The sequence below is a fragment of the Crassostrea angulata genome, chromosome 3 (genome assembly GCF_025612915.1).
Source record: "Crassostrea angulata isolate pt1a10 chromosome 3, ASM2561291v2, whole genome shotgun sequence".
Classification (NCBI taxonomy): domain Eukaryota; kingdom Metazoa; phylum Mollusca; class Bivalvia; order Ostreida; family Ostreidae; genus Magallana; species Magallana angulata.
The window spans coordinates 27,180,001-27,197,569 of NC_069113.1; the positions used below are offsets into that span (position 1 = coordinate 27,180,001).

General features: G+C 34.5%; 1 protein-coding gene across 12 annotated transcripts in view; it reads left to right on the forward strand.

Moving 5' to 3' along the window:
• LOC128177204 (myocyte-specific enhancer factor 2C-like) overlaps positions 1-13,983 on the forward strand; it is a 42,650-nt gene extending 28,667 nt beyond the window's left edge. For 7 of the 12 annotated variants that reach the window (XM_052843811.1, XM_052843813.1, XM_052843812.1 and 4 more), the window contains 8 exons: positions 5,716-5,848; positions 7,413-7,616; positions 9,546-9,695; positions 9,930-10,116; positions 10,212-10,399; positions 10,869-10,968; positions 11,177-11,333; positions 11,474-13,983. In XM_052843811.1, the coding sequence (XP_052699771.1) occupies positions 5,795-5,848; positions 7,413-7,616; positions 9,546-9,695; positions 9,930-10,116; positions 10,212-10,399; positions 10,869-10,968; positions 11,177-11,333; positions 11,474-11,753 (1,320 nt within the window). In that variant the 5' untranslated portion in view covers positions 5,716-5,794 and the 3' untranslated portion in view covers positions 11,754-13,983. Of the gene's footprint in view, positions 1-638; positions 663-1,076; positions 1,218-3,597; positions 3,744-3,790; positions 4,153-4,784; positions 5,634-5,715; positions 5,849-7,412; positions 7,617-9,545; positions 9,696-9,929; positions 10,117-10,211; positions 10,400-10,868; positions 10,969-11,176; positions 11,334-11,473 lie in introns of those variants that run through there. The other 5 variants (XM_052843820.1, XM_052843818.1, XM_052843819.1 and 2 more) reach the window with 5 other exon arrangements.
• Positions 13,984-17,569: the final 3,586 nt, after the last annotated feature.

A 17,569-nucleotide genomic window follows, 5' to 3' on the forward strand; every position in this document is an offset into this window, starting at 1 on the left:
GGCCAATTAATAGTAAAGCACTTGTGCATGTTGTCAACCTTTTTGGAGCCTTAACCGCTCATAAATATAGATCGTGTAGCAATTCATAACTATTTAATTTTATACTTGGAATTTCTATTTTTACCTTAAAATTAATTCAATAAATTATTTGGGCTGGAAAGAATTAACATGCATTTTTGGCAGAGACATGGATTTGTTTAATTCATATATATTAACAATAATTGTCTAGCACACAAATGTTTTGTCATTTTGGTATTAAAATGATGGAAAGTGGGAGAAAATGTTCATTCCTTTTCTCTCTTTAATTTAATGCTAATGATATTGAAATCTGGTCCTGGTGTATTAATTATTCCAAATTGAAAGTGATACCTTTTTATATCTATACCAAACTGCATTATAACATTATCTGATTATGTACCTATGGCGAGCAACTCATTATGGATGAATATGACACTGACACAAATTTTAGCATTGTTAATTAATTGACATTAAGCGAAGAAGACAGAGTTTTTTTGTGCTTGAGCGGACTGACGGGCGACTAGTAGCGGACCCAGAAAGGTTGATGTGGAGCCCACAGTCTGTCAGTGTTAAGATCCTTTCATTTGTGAAACAGTTTTCTCACTGGTATGTCAACAGACATGTTCAGGTCATCTGTTGAATAGGTAAGAAAAATGTTCGTTTTTATTCAGACCTCAATCCTCGTTTGTCTATCATTTCAACATAGGTTTTTATTTTGTAATTGAATATTTTTTATTTATATTTTTTTGTGTGTTGATGATTATATTCATAAGAAGAGGAAAAACATGAATGTAAGTTAAAAGAAGTTTTGTTGATCCAGTGGTAGTAGTGGGTTTTTTTCCTCTTTGTGTGCATTCAAAAGTACAAAGTATACATTGTACAGTTATGAAAAACTGACGAGCAGTCAGGTGTGAAAAAATTACTTGGCAGGTATACAATCATACAATCTTGGTCAAGGAAGAGCAGGGCAGGGTATTTTTAGCCACAGAAAGGCTATTTTTAACTGTGTTGGTCTTAACTTAACAGAGATAGGTAAATATATTGTTCTTTTTTGTCGCACAAGTCAGGGATTTAAATAATTCTTACATGGAGACTGTTAGATATGATCTTGATAATTAATTCCTTGGACAGGTCTGGAACTGAAATGTTTTCATGCGATTTGCCAGGATTTATTAGTCCACTTAAAACCTGTTCGACAGGTATGATAGATATTTTGTTTAATGTGTCTCTTTTCGATGGAAAAATGTTCTTAAAAGTTTCAAAGTATTTGTGTTTGACATTTATGGTTTTAAAATGCACTGTGTTGACTCGTGTTGTCTGAATTGATTGGGGCTCTCTATATGACAGGCTTTTGGTGTAGATACGGGGAAATGTAATGTGTAGCCATTGAACTAGAGGCTCTTGTATAACTCGACATCAGAAAGAAATTTTGGATATTTGATTTTTTTCAAAAAGGGTCCATCAATCTAATTGACTTATACTAGAGTGTCATACAAGCTCATTCAATGATAACATACACAGATTGGTTTGTTTTCAATTCTTTGATGCATTTTAAACTTGAAAGAGAGTTTTAAAGAAAAGATGATGATCAAGATAAGAAAATATTGACAGAGAATTTACCAGGTTAGCAGGAAATGATGAGATTTATAGAGTTTCCAAATGCTCAATGTTTTCTCTTTTAGAAAAAATCAGAATATTATTGGATGATATCTTATTACATACATGGAAATGAAGTAATAAATGGTCAGAAAATATGTATAGGACACATTTTTTGTCACTTGTAGTAAATCACATTACAGAAAATGGTTTACAAGAAAATGTCAAACCAGTGTAAAACTCCAACATCACATAATCCTTGCCAACACCTCCCTGGGTGCCTCAGTCAATCTAGCACGAGAATATTGAGTTCCTCGTCTCGTGAGTTATAAAATATAGATGAAACTATGAGTTACGTATTGATCTTCGGTGGCTACCTGCGAGGAACAGTCTCCCATCTATTACATCTAGGTCAGAGGGGCAATGTCTCAATAATTGCTTCATCATTATGGATCTCACTATTTGTTGATACCCAGGTATTTGTTACGGAGGTTATAGATATTGAAGCAACTCAAACGAGAATTACAGTACAGTCCTCAGCAAATTTAGTTCTTGCCCTCGGAAGTAGGTAGGTACAGCATGCATCAAGGACAGAGAGCAGAGCGTGGTCAACAGGGAATGTCCAAAATCTAGACCAAAGTAAAGAACATTATGAACTTTAATCAATGGACATTTAAGACAGAATTCATCTGTAATCCATAATCAAAGTTCAAATGTAAGGAATTAATTAAATTCTCCAAAAACATTATTGTCAGATGCACAATATTAATATCTGTTGTTATGATTTTTGAAGACATGAAGTCTTCATTATCTGCTGTGGGTCTAGATTTAGTTCTAAGCTTGTTTTTGTTGCTGGTCTCCCAGAGGCGATAATTGTTGTTAGGGCCACCGCCTCCTTTTGCAGCTCTTCAGGAGACAAGTTTTATAAGAGGTGATAATAAGGTGGACACAAGGTGGAAAAAGGGACATGTTTTTCTTATTTGGACTTATTTTTGTTTGTGTGTGTTCTCTTAATTCTTTGTACTAGCTAGACAATAATGATGATGATAGTTGAATTGTTGGAGAAAATCTTTATGGAGTAAATATTCTTCCTTGCAGACTGTGGAGAATTTTATTAAAAAGAGGTTTTAACCTGGAATGTTAAATCATGAAATTCCCTCGGCCCTCTTCATGACAATTCAGATTTAGCGGTAATAAAATGGCTTGACCTTATTCACAAGGAAAATCTTTTAATCAGATATAAGATTATTTTCAAGGTTTAATAGCTCATTCATATGAACAGTCACAGAAAATTTCATACCGAGGTACAATTGTTAAGTTATATCAAAAAAATATATATCATATATAAATTTTTTATTTAAAGCAGGGAAAGTAAGACTGATGTGAAGTCACAAAATTTTCGACAAATCAATGAATAAAACATGTCTACTTCACAAATACTTTAATTGTAATCATTACTGATTTTTTTGGTTTTTATCAGATATTAATAAATGCATGCATTTAGACAGCTTTATGAATGACGGTAGGAAAAAATAATGAAATTGGACTCACCTCTAATAAATTTGCATTCACCTCTCTTTGATGTATCATTGAATGGTAATTTTTTCTTCGTTGAAGTTTGTCTTTTTTTTTTTGTCTCTTTCATTAATCAGGTTGATAGATATACAGTGTTTATTGCTGAAAGTCTAATGAATGGTAATTGTTTTGGTTTAATTTCTTGTGAAAGGGTCATGTGTTCTTTTAATAATGGTCATTGTTTTTTAGTAATTTTGTCCTTAATAGTTACTGTCAAGCCATTAACTTCTCAGCAGTAATTAATTAGTGTGAATTTCATGTGAGAAAAAAAGAAATACATTGTTTTTATCCCCATGTGGTGAAATGTGCATGCATGCTGAAAGGTATTTGCATTAGCTGAAAACAAATTCCAGTGTGAAGCAACAATACCAGTGTGCTTCAATGAGAATTAAGCAGGTGTGTATATGATGGGCAGTGGAAGGGAGGGTCCATTGGTCCTCAACTGATCCCTCTAGACCCAGAGCTTTCCAGCATTAAGGAGATCGAGAAAGAGAAATAGCTAGAGCACAGGATTAAGTATAGTGGATCCCATCTGTGGATACTATCCAAACCAGGTAGAGAAATCACGGAACAACATTGCCCACATGGGTTTATCAGCCAGAGCAGACCGAGGCCAGATAAAAAGTTCCCTCTCGGTGTTTATCAGTGTTGTAGCATATGGGTCAGGAGTTAGACAGGTTCTGCCCACTCAGAGACTCGCGTGTGTCAACTCACAGCTGCAGAAACTCGCCACTTAGAGTTTGGCACTGCGTCACATAGTGAATGCAGGATGATTTTTTAGTGACTGCTCTGGAGAAGATACCGAGATTTTATTTTTCTTGTGATCTCTTTTCCTAGTGTTGATCAATTTTTTTTCTGTTGGTTCATGATAAAGTCATCTTCGGAATCAACTACTTATGATTTTTCATTATTTTTTTTTTTGCCATTTCTTGGATGATATAGGATATTAAGCTAAATGACTGAGTAAGTGGTTACACAATACTTCTGCTAATTCATCCCGATATCGTTCTCTTTCTTTTTTCAATTATATTTTTCTGTTAGCTGTGAATCAATTTCTTCTGCACTCTTATGCAAATCCATTTTTCCAATCTTCGAATGTGAACTTTTATGAGGATAAGTTTGAAAAACAGTCGGAGGTAGATCAATAAATTATTTAAGGTCACATGGTATTGCTATAGCTAGGACAGAGAACCACAAGTTTGCATGCAACTCCTAATCAATATGATTGTTGAATTAATGATAAATAAACAAGGGGTATTTTTTTCTCCACTGTGCAACCATTGCCTTCCTTGGTAGAGAGCTGATTCCTCTGCATGGAATGATCGAACAATATCAAGTGATTGCATGGTGCCTGCATAATTCTGTTTGATCAGCTAGCACATGATTAAGATTGTTTAATCTACATCGTGTAAAACAAAAAAATTAGGTTAGTTACGTACGTGGTGATACGTTGGACACAAGTTAAAAAAAATTGAAGGTTATAGTATATCGGAGTTTATTTTGACTATTTCATTGCATGAACAGAAAAATTATTGAAAGGCTATTTGACATGCAATCTTACCTTCAATATTTTCTCTCTCTTTTTTTTTCTTTCTATAAAAGCAATTAATGTCAAGGTGGAGCTCGTAATTGATAATACTCTGTGCGATAATGAAATTTTGTTCTGCATAAATGCGTAAGAAGGGACATAATTCTGATCAGGTCCAACGCAATAGAGAAATATAACCTGGTATATTGTGAGTTCCATCCATCACTCGTGAGACATTTTTAAACATCCGTTAGTGGCCCACCTGCTAATGACCCATATCTATTGGCCTTTGTGTTTCTGTTTCACGAGGTCCTTGTTTTACTAGGTTTTATCTATATGAGCATACAAAATATAAAAGAGATTGGGAAAACAAATGATGGATGATGTTCTTAAATGTGTGTCAGTTACACTTGGATGAAAAGAAAAGTGGCCGCTTTATTGTCAAAGCTTTGGTCATCAGCTTCAAAAGTTTCTTTTAAACTGCTTAATACTGTCACAGTCTAAATGATTGAAGATTTTCAAATTTCGATAATTTATGTGGACATTGGTATTCTTCGAAATGAAAACCTTGGAATTTTGACGTATGATTTAGTGAATAATGGGTCAGATTGTGGCTGGTGGAGGTTTTATTTTATTGTCAGAAATAGATCAAAGCAGGCAGCATTTGGTATGTGAGCAAACTGGCTTGTTTTTAACACTGATGACAATGGCATTGTAGAATAGTGTAAGATCAATGAAGTGACGCAAGTCCATAATGAGTTTAGAAACCAATACAACAGAGAGTAGATAACTGCACTATGCAATATACTGGAGCTAGACTTCATCTATCTCGGTAAATGACATCCAAAGCCCAATTGAGGCCAAGAATTGCAGGCTGACAGCTTGTGCACAGTGACTGTGCATGAATTCTTCCAATGTATGTTGTTCTACATTCTCAGGAACAAGTTGGACTGTTTATTATAGTTTTCACTTATAGTTTTTTAATTTCTTGTTTACAGAGTCGTGTACAGATCAGGTGACAAAATAGAGGTGGCGACAGATTCCGATATCAGAGGGGGTGCCAAGGTTCCTGGGAAGATGGGCCGGAAAAAAATCCAAATCTCACGAATCGGCGATGAAAGAAACAGACAAGTAAGAATGGAGATCAAATAATTATTTTTTTCGTTCTTGAATATAGTGCTTTACTTCTTTTAAGGCACATTACCGTGAGAGGATTTTGTGGGTGTTTTCAATATTAGTTTAAGTCCAGAATGTCCTCAAATTGAGGAGATTGGTCCATATGCTGTTTAAAATGTGATGTGATTTCTCTATCTTTGTGTAAGACCTGTGATATATCTGTTTTAAGGTAGATTTTCACACCAAAGTTTTATTTGTTAGATGGTTAAAGTAATATCTTCTGAAAATTATTTCATCGTATTAGCTCTTAGATGTCATAAGACCTTTTTAGAGAAAATGAAATATTGGTTCCAAAATGTTTGGATTTTCAATTTTGTTTTTAATTCATGCATGAAATAGATATTTAATAGTATGTGTCAAAATTAGCCTGATACACATTTTTTTTAATAAGAAAGAAATTATTATGAAAATGATAAACTGTCCCCGGGCTTGAATTTCTACATGACATAATTTCTGCCTTAAATACAAAATGTCTGAAGTGGTGAAGAGATGTTGATTTTTGTCGGCAAAATAGCTCTATATTGCTTACAAAGGTTACGGAATATGTATGGAAAGTTATAAATAAGACTTGAAGGGTTGGTTGTTTTATTTTTAACATCTTGCTGTAAGGAATATTTGTGATATAAAAATACATATAGCTCTGAAAAAAGTGACAGTTCTACATTTTGATTGGTGGGTGGATTTTTGGGACTGAGAGGAAGTTTGTAGGAACTAGGAATTAAGGGCAAGCAATGGAATTGTCTTGCACTAGCCATTGTGAGGGGCTTTATAATAACCGACTGCACCTGTCCTCAGAGTGCAGGACCTTTTACCTCACAACAGGCACCTGCAGATTACATAACTGTCTCTGTGATGGCCCATTCAGTTGACAATTGATGCCATGCCAATGGAGAGACAAGCATTTGGTGATGGCAGAATTGGTTAAGGGGGTGGGTGTAATTATGACAGCTCAGCTCGATAACACGACTCGTTGGGATTGTCATACAACCGAGCCGGGGGTTTGACAAAGCTGGCTGGCCCGACAGAATCAGTCCCAGTAATTCCATGCTGTTTTCAATGTTTATTCAAAAATTTATCTTTGTTAATTATTTGGCAACAGGCAGTATTACATTATTCATAAATATAGTAGTATTACTGGGCTGTTGTTTTGGGTTCATTTTCGTTTACTTATTCGACTACTTTTGAAGGAAATACCAATCGATCTTCATCACAGATTTTCACTGTGCAAAACAAAATAAACTCAACAGCGCCTGATATCCATCAAGTTTGATTTGCATAAAATTTAGGTTGCATGAATTGAGGTTATTCAAGAAAACTTTTTTCTTATATAAGTTTTCTTGAACTAGTTTTGCTTCACTTGTACCTCATGGGGTTTATCTATTCTTTATTCATTTGGTTTTTAACCATCTTTATAGGTGGATTTTTAGCAACAACCCAGACCCTTCCTTCAATAAGGATTCATGATCTAAAAATGATGTTTGATTGATAATTTTCTGATTTGCATCTCTTTTGACTGTAGGTAACCTTCACCAAGAGGAAGTTTGGTCTGATGAAGAAGGCGTATGAGCTGAGCATCCTCTGCGACTGTGAGATTGCTCTCATCATCTTCAACAGCGCCAACAAGCTGTTTCAGTACGCCAGCACCGACATGGACAACGTGTTGCTGAAATACACTGAGTACAACGAACCGCACGAGAGCCGCACCAATAAAGACATCATTGAGGCAAGTCTCAAATGTACACCCATTTCTCCGACTCCCGTACCCAACAACTTACAGCATGGCCCAACCGACAAACTTATTGATAATGCCAACTGAAACAGTGCATCATAAAATGCTCTTTTTTTTTTTTTTATGAGATGGCAAAAATACGAAAAGGAAATGACATGTTTATTTCTACTGGTTGTGAGCAGCCGACATAAAGCCTTATTTGGCTTGCTGCCTTTGTAAACCGTTATCGTCTTGGTTATGTGTTAAAATCACTTGGTTTTTATGTCTTTAGGTAGACAATGACCATATCTAAGTCAGATCCTTCAAAACCAATTCACTTGTAATACATATTGATGACATGTATTGCATACAAATCATACAAATCTTCTACAGGGTTTTCAGTAAATTTGAAAAAAAAAAATACCCAAAAATTCTCTTGTTGCAATTATGTGAAAATATAGATTTTATTAAAAGTACATGTAGTTTGATGTGGGACTACAATTTTCATCTTTTTGAAATTCAATATAGTGTTAGAATTCTGAGCAAAAATTGTCCTCCCCGGAGAACATTTTGTGATGGTTAAAGTTCCACAAATTGATTGTGTAGGAGCATAGGCTGTTTACATGGTGTGTTGCATGAAGGTTGGGTGATGTCAGAGCTGTTTTATAAAAGTACTTTGCAAGACACATAACCGAAGTGATGTGTCCCAAGCTTTTATCATCTTCTCTCTACCTTTCTCTTTGGCTAGTGGGAGTAGTCACTCAGAGGTGAAACCACTCGCTCAGGTCACAATCAATAGCACATTAAAGAGAAAATTTGTCTGTCAATTTAAACAAATATTAGTGCAGGGAAACTTTCTAAAGTCGGTAAACATTGCAATGAATTGGCAAGGCTACCCAACGAGGTACAGTGGACACAGTGTCAAATTAAACCATGATCCTACACACGCTTTTTATTTTATTTTATTTTTTTCAAAAACGTATTTATTTGCCCCCAATGTTTATTGCCATTAGTTACTATTTTAAAATTGTTAGACGTGGTTATGATAATCCAAGGAGGAAATAAATACTTAAACAAGTAATACATGTAATACAAACAGATTTTTTTACTTGCTAAAGGTAGCTTAGAGCACATTTGATTTTAATATCTTTCTTTTATTTTTATTTTTTTTCATAAACGTGACATATAACTCTCTTTAAAAATTAATTTACATTTTAAAAACAGAGATGACTTATTATTAATGCAGACATTTGTCTGTAGTGCGCATTCTGATGCATTACGTACAAGCTAAGGTATTTGGTTACAAATACAGGATTTCTTACATCACAACACGGGAGACTTCAGGGAAACAACCTTTTGTTTATTCCTCAATGATTTAATTGACTTTGATGAAGCCTGTTCAATGAAGTACCAGCTAGGGTACTCCAGTACCCGGTGAGCCCTTGTGAAGGAGACTTGTCAACAGTTAAATTAACCTTCTGATCTACCTTAAATATTTGGATATATAATTCATCAGGCTAAAATCCATTGTTATGTAAAGAAAATTTTCCAGTATTTTAGATTTAAGATTGAATGATTTTTTTATATAGCTTCATATAGAGCTCTTCTTCTCAAGGAGATTAATACAGTCTAAAAATGGCCACAACCATCTGGTCATTTTATTGATATCACACAGATCATTATCTGAAGTTTGTTATACCTACGTATAAGACATCTATTTTTGCTCTCTCACACCTTTATTCATAAGCAAAATCTGTACCTTTGTCTGTATAAACCTTGCTTTCCAGTTTCTTTCTGAAGGAAGATGTCCATTGTTATACGGGGAAAATGTTTTTTGATAGCCAATTACTAGCTGTATTAGTTAATGATAGAATGATTCAATGATAGAACAAGTCTCTTGTTGAAGGATAACAGATTATGAACTTCTTGTTTCTTTTTCAATAGGCTCTGAACAAAAAGGAACACAAAGGGTGTGAGAGCCCTGATCCTGAGGGCGACCTGTACAGTAACTCGATGACCTCCGAGGAGAAGTACAACAACCAGCACACAAACAGAATGGCTGACGACTACCAGCGCTACCAGGGCGTTCAGAGGGTGAGCATCCCTAGTATAATGAACTAACGAAGGATTTACAGCTTTATTCTCAGTCTGAGTTTCAAATAAGGGAGGGAGCTGGTGCATCAATTAAGCAAGTTTATCAGTGAGGATGCAGGAATTTTATTTTTTTGTACAAGTTCAGTCCAGTGTTTTGACAATCCCCATGTTGATTGTTGTATTTCTATTACGTGTACTTGGACATGTCCTTGATTGTTGTATTTCTATTACTAGAACATGTCCCCATACCCAGGTCCAGGGATGCCCCCAGGCTTGACCTCAGGTATCCCCATCCACAACTACATGAACCAGCCTCTGTCAGGGCACGGAATGTCCCCACAGCATCCCTCTCAGGTCAACTCAGGTCCGGGGCTGCTCCAGCCCCCTCCGGTCCACCATAGTCCGCGGCCAAATTCTACTGGTACGTAGCAATTGCAACGAAAGCGAAATCAAAAAAGTATGGAATATCTTGCTGGTTTACTTGCATGTCATCTTCATTTGATTGGTTTTCTATAGGTGGAATGATGGAGATGAGTAGTTCTTCACCTGCTCCCAATGGTTACCCCCACAGAGCCTCCCCCTGCCCTTCCCCTGGAGCCATGGTCAACAGACAATCGAGACAGTCTCCTCCCTCCAGGGGGCCTCCCATGGGTCGTCCAATGATGGGCAACTCGCACAATGGACTGGTCAGTCCAGACTTGCAGGTAATTACACTGTCTCTATCTTTGAACATTACAGGTAATTACAACTCAGTAACATTACATGTAATTACACCTCACTACATAATTACACTATCTTCACATTACAGGTATTTATATCTCACTAACATTATTGGTAATTACGCCTCACTAGCATTACTGGTAATTACAACTCCCAGTTATTACTGGTAAAGATACCTTGCTAAACATACAAGTAATTACACCTTTTAGATATGGTATGTATTACAGGTAGTTTAAGTGACCCACTAATTAAACACATGCTACCTTCACCTCACTGACATTACAGGTATTAACATTTTCAGTACCAATAAGTATCACACTGACAATGAAGGGCTATAGTTTACTTTGAAGTCGGATATTGTCGTGATTTTTTTTTTACTTTCAAATTGTATAAACAAGGAACAAAAAGTTGTTATTTTCACTGTTTTAAACATGATTCTACACGTTCTTTTAGGGACGCCCAAGTTCCTCTCTATCAAACCCAGCAGTATCACTAACAACACCTAGTGTCCCAGGCAACAGCTATCCGTCCCCTCTACCTACATCCTATCACAGTAAGTGTGCTGCCGGTGTCGCTGCCATGGGGGCCTCATCAGAGGGTTCCAAAATTGTCTAGACAACTGACATTGAAAAATAGAATGTGCTATTCAATTTTTTTTTGGTCATATTGTGGTAAAAGTGAAATATATTCAAAATAGCTCTAAATTTTTCACTGCATGCTTATTTTAGGCATTTCCTACTAAATCTTTAATTTTCTTTTAGATGACTACAACGTGAATTCAGCAGACTTAACAGGTCACATGTCAAATTACAACCATTCACCATGGAATAATGGTGGGGGTCATCACGGGGGATCTCTTACTTCAGGAATACCTCCAGGAGGGGGAGGAGGGGGTCAAAACCTTCATGGCATGCCTGGGTAAGGGTTCTGTGATTAAATGTTGAAACTCTTTAGATTTCTTGCTCAGTTTTTCTTGCAGCATGTCATACTGATTTGCATTGCAGTGACTTCTCGGTTGATGAATGTACACATGAAACTTTTTTTTCTGTCTGTTGTAGATCTGGACACCTTTCTCCATTAGCAGTGAATACAATGAATCAGAATGTACTCTCATCTATCAAAAGTGAGCCCATCTCCCCACCCCGAGAGTCGACGACCCCTTCCAACCACCACTCACTACGACCCCCCTCGTCTGCAGGGCCGGGCCATTTATCACCAGTTCAGAACTTAAATCACACACATAGTAACAGTTCCTCACCCACGGGGATATCACCCCACCCACTAGATTATGATGGACCACATCTAAAAAGACAGCGTGTGGGTGGGTGGCCCACCTAGTGATGGCCGAGTGTGGTAGCTAGTGATTTGATTAGTGAAAAGTGTTCTAGATGTACTGACAGTTATATTATAAAAAATGACTTTAATATATATTGTTATTTGGGGGGAATGAAATATTCTGTGGACTATTTATACACAGGACTTTTATGTGTTGCAGAAAGTGATTGTGCCTTCATTGTTTCCAAGACATAGCCACTACTTCATTGTAAATAAAAACCCGCATTTCACTTAATTCTCATCTTTTTCATCATCATGATAATGGACTGCAAAGAAAAAGATCAGCATAGAGCCCCTCGGAAAGACAAGCAAACAGGCCACTGCATTTAGGGGTTTTCCAATCTCTGGTCATTTCATGCTATCGCGCAGCTTCATTTTATTCCCTTGTGCCAGAAATTCAGTGAACATGCTTGTAAACCATTTTTCCTGTTAAGAAACACTTATTGTCAACTGTACACCATTGTAAGATTTTGTCAGTAATTTTTTTTTAAACTTTATTACTATGGAACTATGCTGTTTCGGCAAGCTATCTTTATGCATTTACGTCAAAATTATATTTAATATTACCATTATCCAATTAATGGTATACTTTTAACATATCCAAGTCTTGTTCCCCTGTAAAAAACGGTCTTATGCCTGCAAATTTTAACCCCCCCCCCCCCCTAATTTTTTTTTCTTGCAATGAATTAAAGAATAAAGATTTTTGAATGATATAATGTTTCTTGTCAGGATGTGGAATATTGATGTAAATATGTCCTCTTGACAACATTCAATTGGATGTTATACAAGCTGGTCTTGTGCCCTTGTGGATTATGTATTATATACTAAATGTTTTATTATTGTCATAACAGGTGGAATTTTAAGTACATACTTGATGTTATGAAAGGGGTAATTTCCAAAACTTCACATAATCACATAAAAGGATTTTTTTTTTCAAAACTTGAAACATTATCAATTTTTTTTCCATACACACAAAAGTGTTAACTTGAAGATGTATGTCTGCAGCAGATTTAATACAAGGAAATTTTTTTTCTTTTTAATCCATGAAGTGGCCTTTTTCGTGTCAAACTTTATCTTTTCAAAGTTTCACCATGCAACGTCAAACCGGTGGTGTTGAAGCTATAGATATGAAATGTTCATCTTGTATACAACAGAAGATCTGTGTTCCTCTTTTCCACCCACCTCTCTTTGTTTGCCTTATATTTTTTGAATTGTTTCTTCACTGGTACAGTGTACTTACATGTAGTTTCAGCATTTTGATCGAAAACGTGAGTTTTCTCCATGCAATGCAGTTATACAAACGAACATGCCTTTGATTAATATAGTGCTGATATGGTTATAGCCAACAATTTCATTTTGTTTAATTTTTTTTAATCAAAAAAGTGTTGAGGATTTTTTTCCTTTTGTTTTTTGAATATTTTGTACAAGATTAATGTTTTACTGTTTTCAATATCTTTTTTATCCTAATTAATTTTTGTAGTGATAAGAACTTTTAGCAGCATAAATGGCATTTTTGTGTGTTTTGATTTCTATGGCAAGGCATGACATAATACATGGTAAATTTTTTAAATTCAACAACATTTTAAAGAATTAATTATTTTCCATCAACAAGTTTTTTAAATGAAAAATCTCTTTTACTCTCACTTTGTCAAAATATGCAAGGCGAGAATCAATGTATTTTAATTAAGTACAATCATGTTTATAATTGCTTGCACTGATTACATGCAAGTATGCAAATGTCAAAATTAAAGCCTTGTACAGTACACCATATCTTTTACACCAACCAGAAACTCACTAGATAGATGATAATATAATAACAAACAGGTTCTGGTTCATATAGAGGGTTAATTACAATGAAAGTTCATGAACCATGTGCAGTAACCTGTTTATGTACCAATAACCCGAGAATGTTTCACAGTATTTCATTGGTAACATTTTTCTAGTCTGTTTTGTTTGAATTAGTGTTTAATTATTGTTACCAACCGAGAAAAAAAACAGCAAAGAAATCAAAACTAAACGACTAGTACATGTATCGGATTTCTGGGTGGTTTCTTGTTTTTCCTTTGACCTAGTGATCTCTAGCTGATCAATGTCCATGTGTCTGTGCTATATAAATCAAATATGAGCCAATAATTAAAACACTCTAGAGATCTCCTACCACTTTGTTTGATGAATGATATTGTTATGGCTTTATAATGCATATTTCTGGTCAATAAAATTGTTGTAACAGATATTTTGTCTTGTTTTTCTTAGTGATTGCGATCATCAGTGGTGAGAATTGGCTTGATGCCTGCTTGGAACAGCTCTTGGGTGTCTTCCGAGAGATTTCGGTTGTATTCATACAAAACGTTAAATCATATCTCTTTAATCTTACGGAAGAATACATGGATGTGTGTTTTTATGACATGTTACTGATGCTGCTGCTGCTTTTAATCAGAATTCTGCCATTGTAAGCTTATATTGGTAACCCAGTTGAAAAAGGGGAAAAAATATCCTTGGTATGACTTATGGTAAATTAGCTGGTAATTAATAACCTACATGTATATCATAAATGAATAAGATTAAAGCAAACATTTTGATTAGATTGGTCTTTTTTGTTTTGTTCTGGTTTTTTGTTTTGTTTTTTTTGGGGGTGAGGCGATATTTTTAAAAACCTATCTATTTACATATTTTGCTTATCTCACTTTGAAAAGTGGTGTGACCCTTAATCTTTTGACTTAAAACTTAAAAGCTCTTCAAATAAGGATGTTTTGTGCCAGGTTTGGTAAAAATTAGCCAAGTCCTCTTAAGAAGAAGTTAAGGAGAACAGATGCTGGATATTTTCAAAGCACACTTGACCTTTTGACCAAGTTGAGCTACAAAAGAAAAGAAAAGTTTCCCCATCAGATCTTTTCCCATTCTTTGGTAAATTTTCTAAATAAAATTTAGAAGACTGAAGGAAAATTATTTCTCGATCATCAAATCATATCGACTTCTTTTATGAATGTACATTCTTTCTTAATGTGTTAATGTGTCCCACCTTAAAAATGACTTGCAAAGAAGTTCCTTTATATGCATGTTTAACATATTAATAAATATGTCTGAAAATGAGCACAAAATATGCATGATTTCCAGTGCAAATCTAACGGAATCCTCAGTATTTTTTTTTTGGGGGGGGGGGGCATTCCAATATATTTTCTTTTGAAAATCTCTGTACTACAATGTAGCTAACAAATATTGATTTGACTCTTGCTTAAATTATATTCTGACTTGAATATCTCTTATTCTCTATCGTATTCACACGTAGAATAAATGTGACCTTGGCATACCTTTTTTTATTTTATATCAATTGGTGCTAATCATTTTTTTTTAATCACTCAAGTAATTGCTTTTCCCCCCCAGATTATTCAATGATCTGCTGACTTTGTTAATTTAAATAATTTATTTTATGAGTTGATTATATTGACTCCCCCTCTGACCAATTTAGGATGAAATTTACAATGTAAATTACTGTTCCCTGTAAGAACAAAAAAAATGAATCAACTATGGTCTGATTTTTATTTAATCTACTTATATTGCACTCTGATGTGTCAATGATTTGGCCTTTAGTTAGATCAATTCTCTATCGACATCAAGGGGCCACACAAAAGCAATGGCTCATCATGTTAAACCTTACACTTTGATGCCAGAGATACCGTGTAATCATTACAGCTCAAGACTGAGATATTTAGATAACTAAACACAACATTAGTGGTGTGGAAGTGTTACATATGCCAGTTTAATTCCCTGCTGTAATTCTCCAGCAAATATGTACAAAATTTATAGCCAAAAAATTATTCATATACGCATATGACTTAACAATTTTTAATGAAATTCACTTCACACAAAAAAAGGATAAAAAAAATATTGGTACTCTAGATTTTGCCAAATATGACAAGAGAACCAATAAAACTGATCATGCAATTAATTAGAAGATGAGTCTTAAATTAAATTTATGAACAAATTATTTTGAAACCCCTCTTTACTACGAAAACTATCAAATGTAGCATCCTATTAAGATTCACCAAGACCTGGTGTTCCTGGTACCATTTGTGAAGGCACAACAAATATTACCGCGTCTCTAAACTTGCATTGTTCCTGTTTGTGAAGCTATGTTTCCTTCCTTGAATCGAGTTGGGGAAACTAGTGAAAAACCTGTTATGCAATACACACTTTGAGTTCTTCAATTTGCTAGTTTTTTGGGGTAAAATAGAGCATCTTCCTAAGTACCCACTTATTGAGTTTCCAGAAGATTTTCAGATTAAATGTTTTAATAAGTAAAAGGAATAATAACTTTCGCTTTTACAGAACATATTTCAAGAGTCTTCAATATTAATCAGAGCTAGAATTCAATTCAGTTTCAACAAATTTGATGCATTTCCACCAAATCTTTTGGGGGGTGGGTCTCATAGGTACATGAGCATTTTGCATATTTTATGTCAGAATTAAAGCTATTCCAAAGTAAATTTCTCACACCTAATAAATCTTCATCATTAAACTGAATTAATTAGTTATCTTGCAATCTTTGTGAGGACTTGATAATTTTGAAAAAGAAATGGAGACAAAACATTATTATCTCGCTTTGAATTCATTTAATTTTTTGCTACCAGCTGGGATTGTATATTTTTTTTTTAAATGAAAACCACCATCCTTAATTAAATGGGCATAAGATGTAAACATCTTTTTCAAAACCTCTCACTTGCTAAAGAATATATATATACATCATTTGCGACCTGCAATAAAACTTAATTTTTTAATAAAAATGAGAGAATTAAACCAAATTGAATTAAACGATACATCGTCAAATAATTCAATTAATGCTGCTGTCATTGAAAAAAAGTTACGAATTTGAGTATAACTGTTTTTAAAGAGTTCAAATTTTGTAGAAGACGAGTACGTATAAGCCCCTTTAAAAAAAACCCACTTGTATTGGTATTGCCAGTAAACAAGAATGTGCCAATATATCTCAGGAAGAGCTGCCTTCAAGTTTGGTCAGAAGTGAAATCTTGACATTAAGGTTACACCCAATAATCTCATCTTACAAGTGTCTTAACTAATATGGTTCAATGGAACTCAATAGATGTACAAGAGACTGACTTAGAATAGCTTGTTAAAATCATTGACAGTATAGATTTTCTGGTTATTATTTTTATGGTGCAATTGTCATAGTTGTGTATCTATAGTACTGTACATATTTTACCAAGCTTAAAACTTCTATTTTCAATATTTTCAAGGTAAACTAATTGGCACTATATACATACAGGTACATGAATCTTCAAAGGATCATACTAACCAAGCCTGAAAAGTGTTACATAAGATTTGAAATTCAAGGATGCAAACGGTTGAAGTATCATTTAAAAATTGTCCAAAGTTTCATTTTAAAAAAATCATAATTTGAAAACCTATGGATATATTAATGTTAAAATTTTTCCCCTCATTAGCACTTATCAAATGATAACTTCCTTATTTGGGGGGGGGGGGGGGTCTTAGATATTACCATTTTAACAAATTTGATAACCTGTGTGATATAATAAATATAGCATATTAAACTGGAAATTTTTTTTTACTACATGTATGAACATTTTTGTGGGGTTTTTTTCACTGAATAAATTTGCAACGTTACATATCATTTGTTTCTGTTTCTCTTAGCTACAGAAATCGATAATTTCTTTATCAAATAGTATAATTCATTTCTCTTAGATCAAAAGCTACAGAAATTGATAATTTCTTTATCATTCAGTATATATAATTCATTTCTCTTAGATCACAAGCTACAGAAATTGATAATTTCTTTATCATTC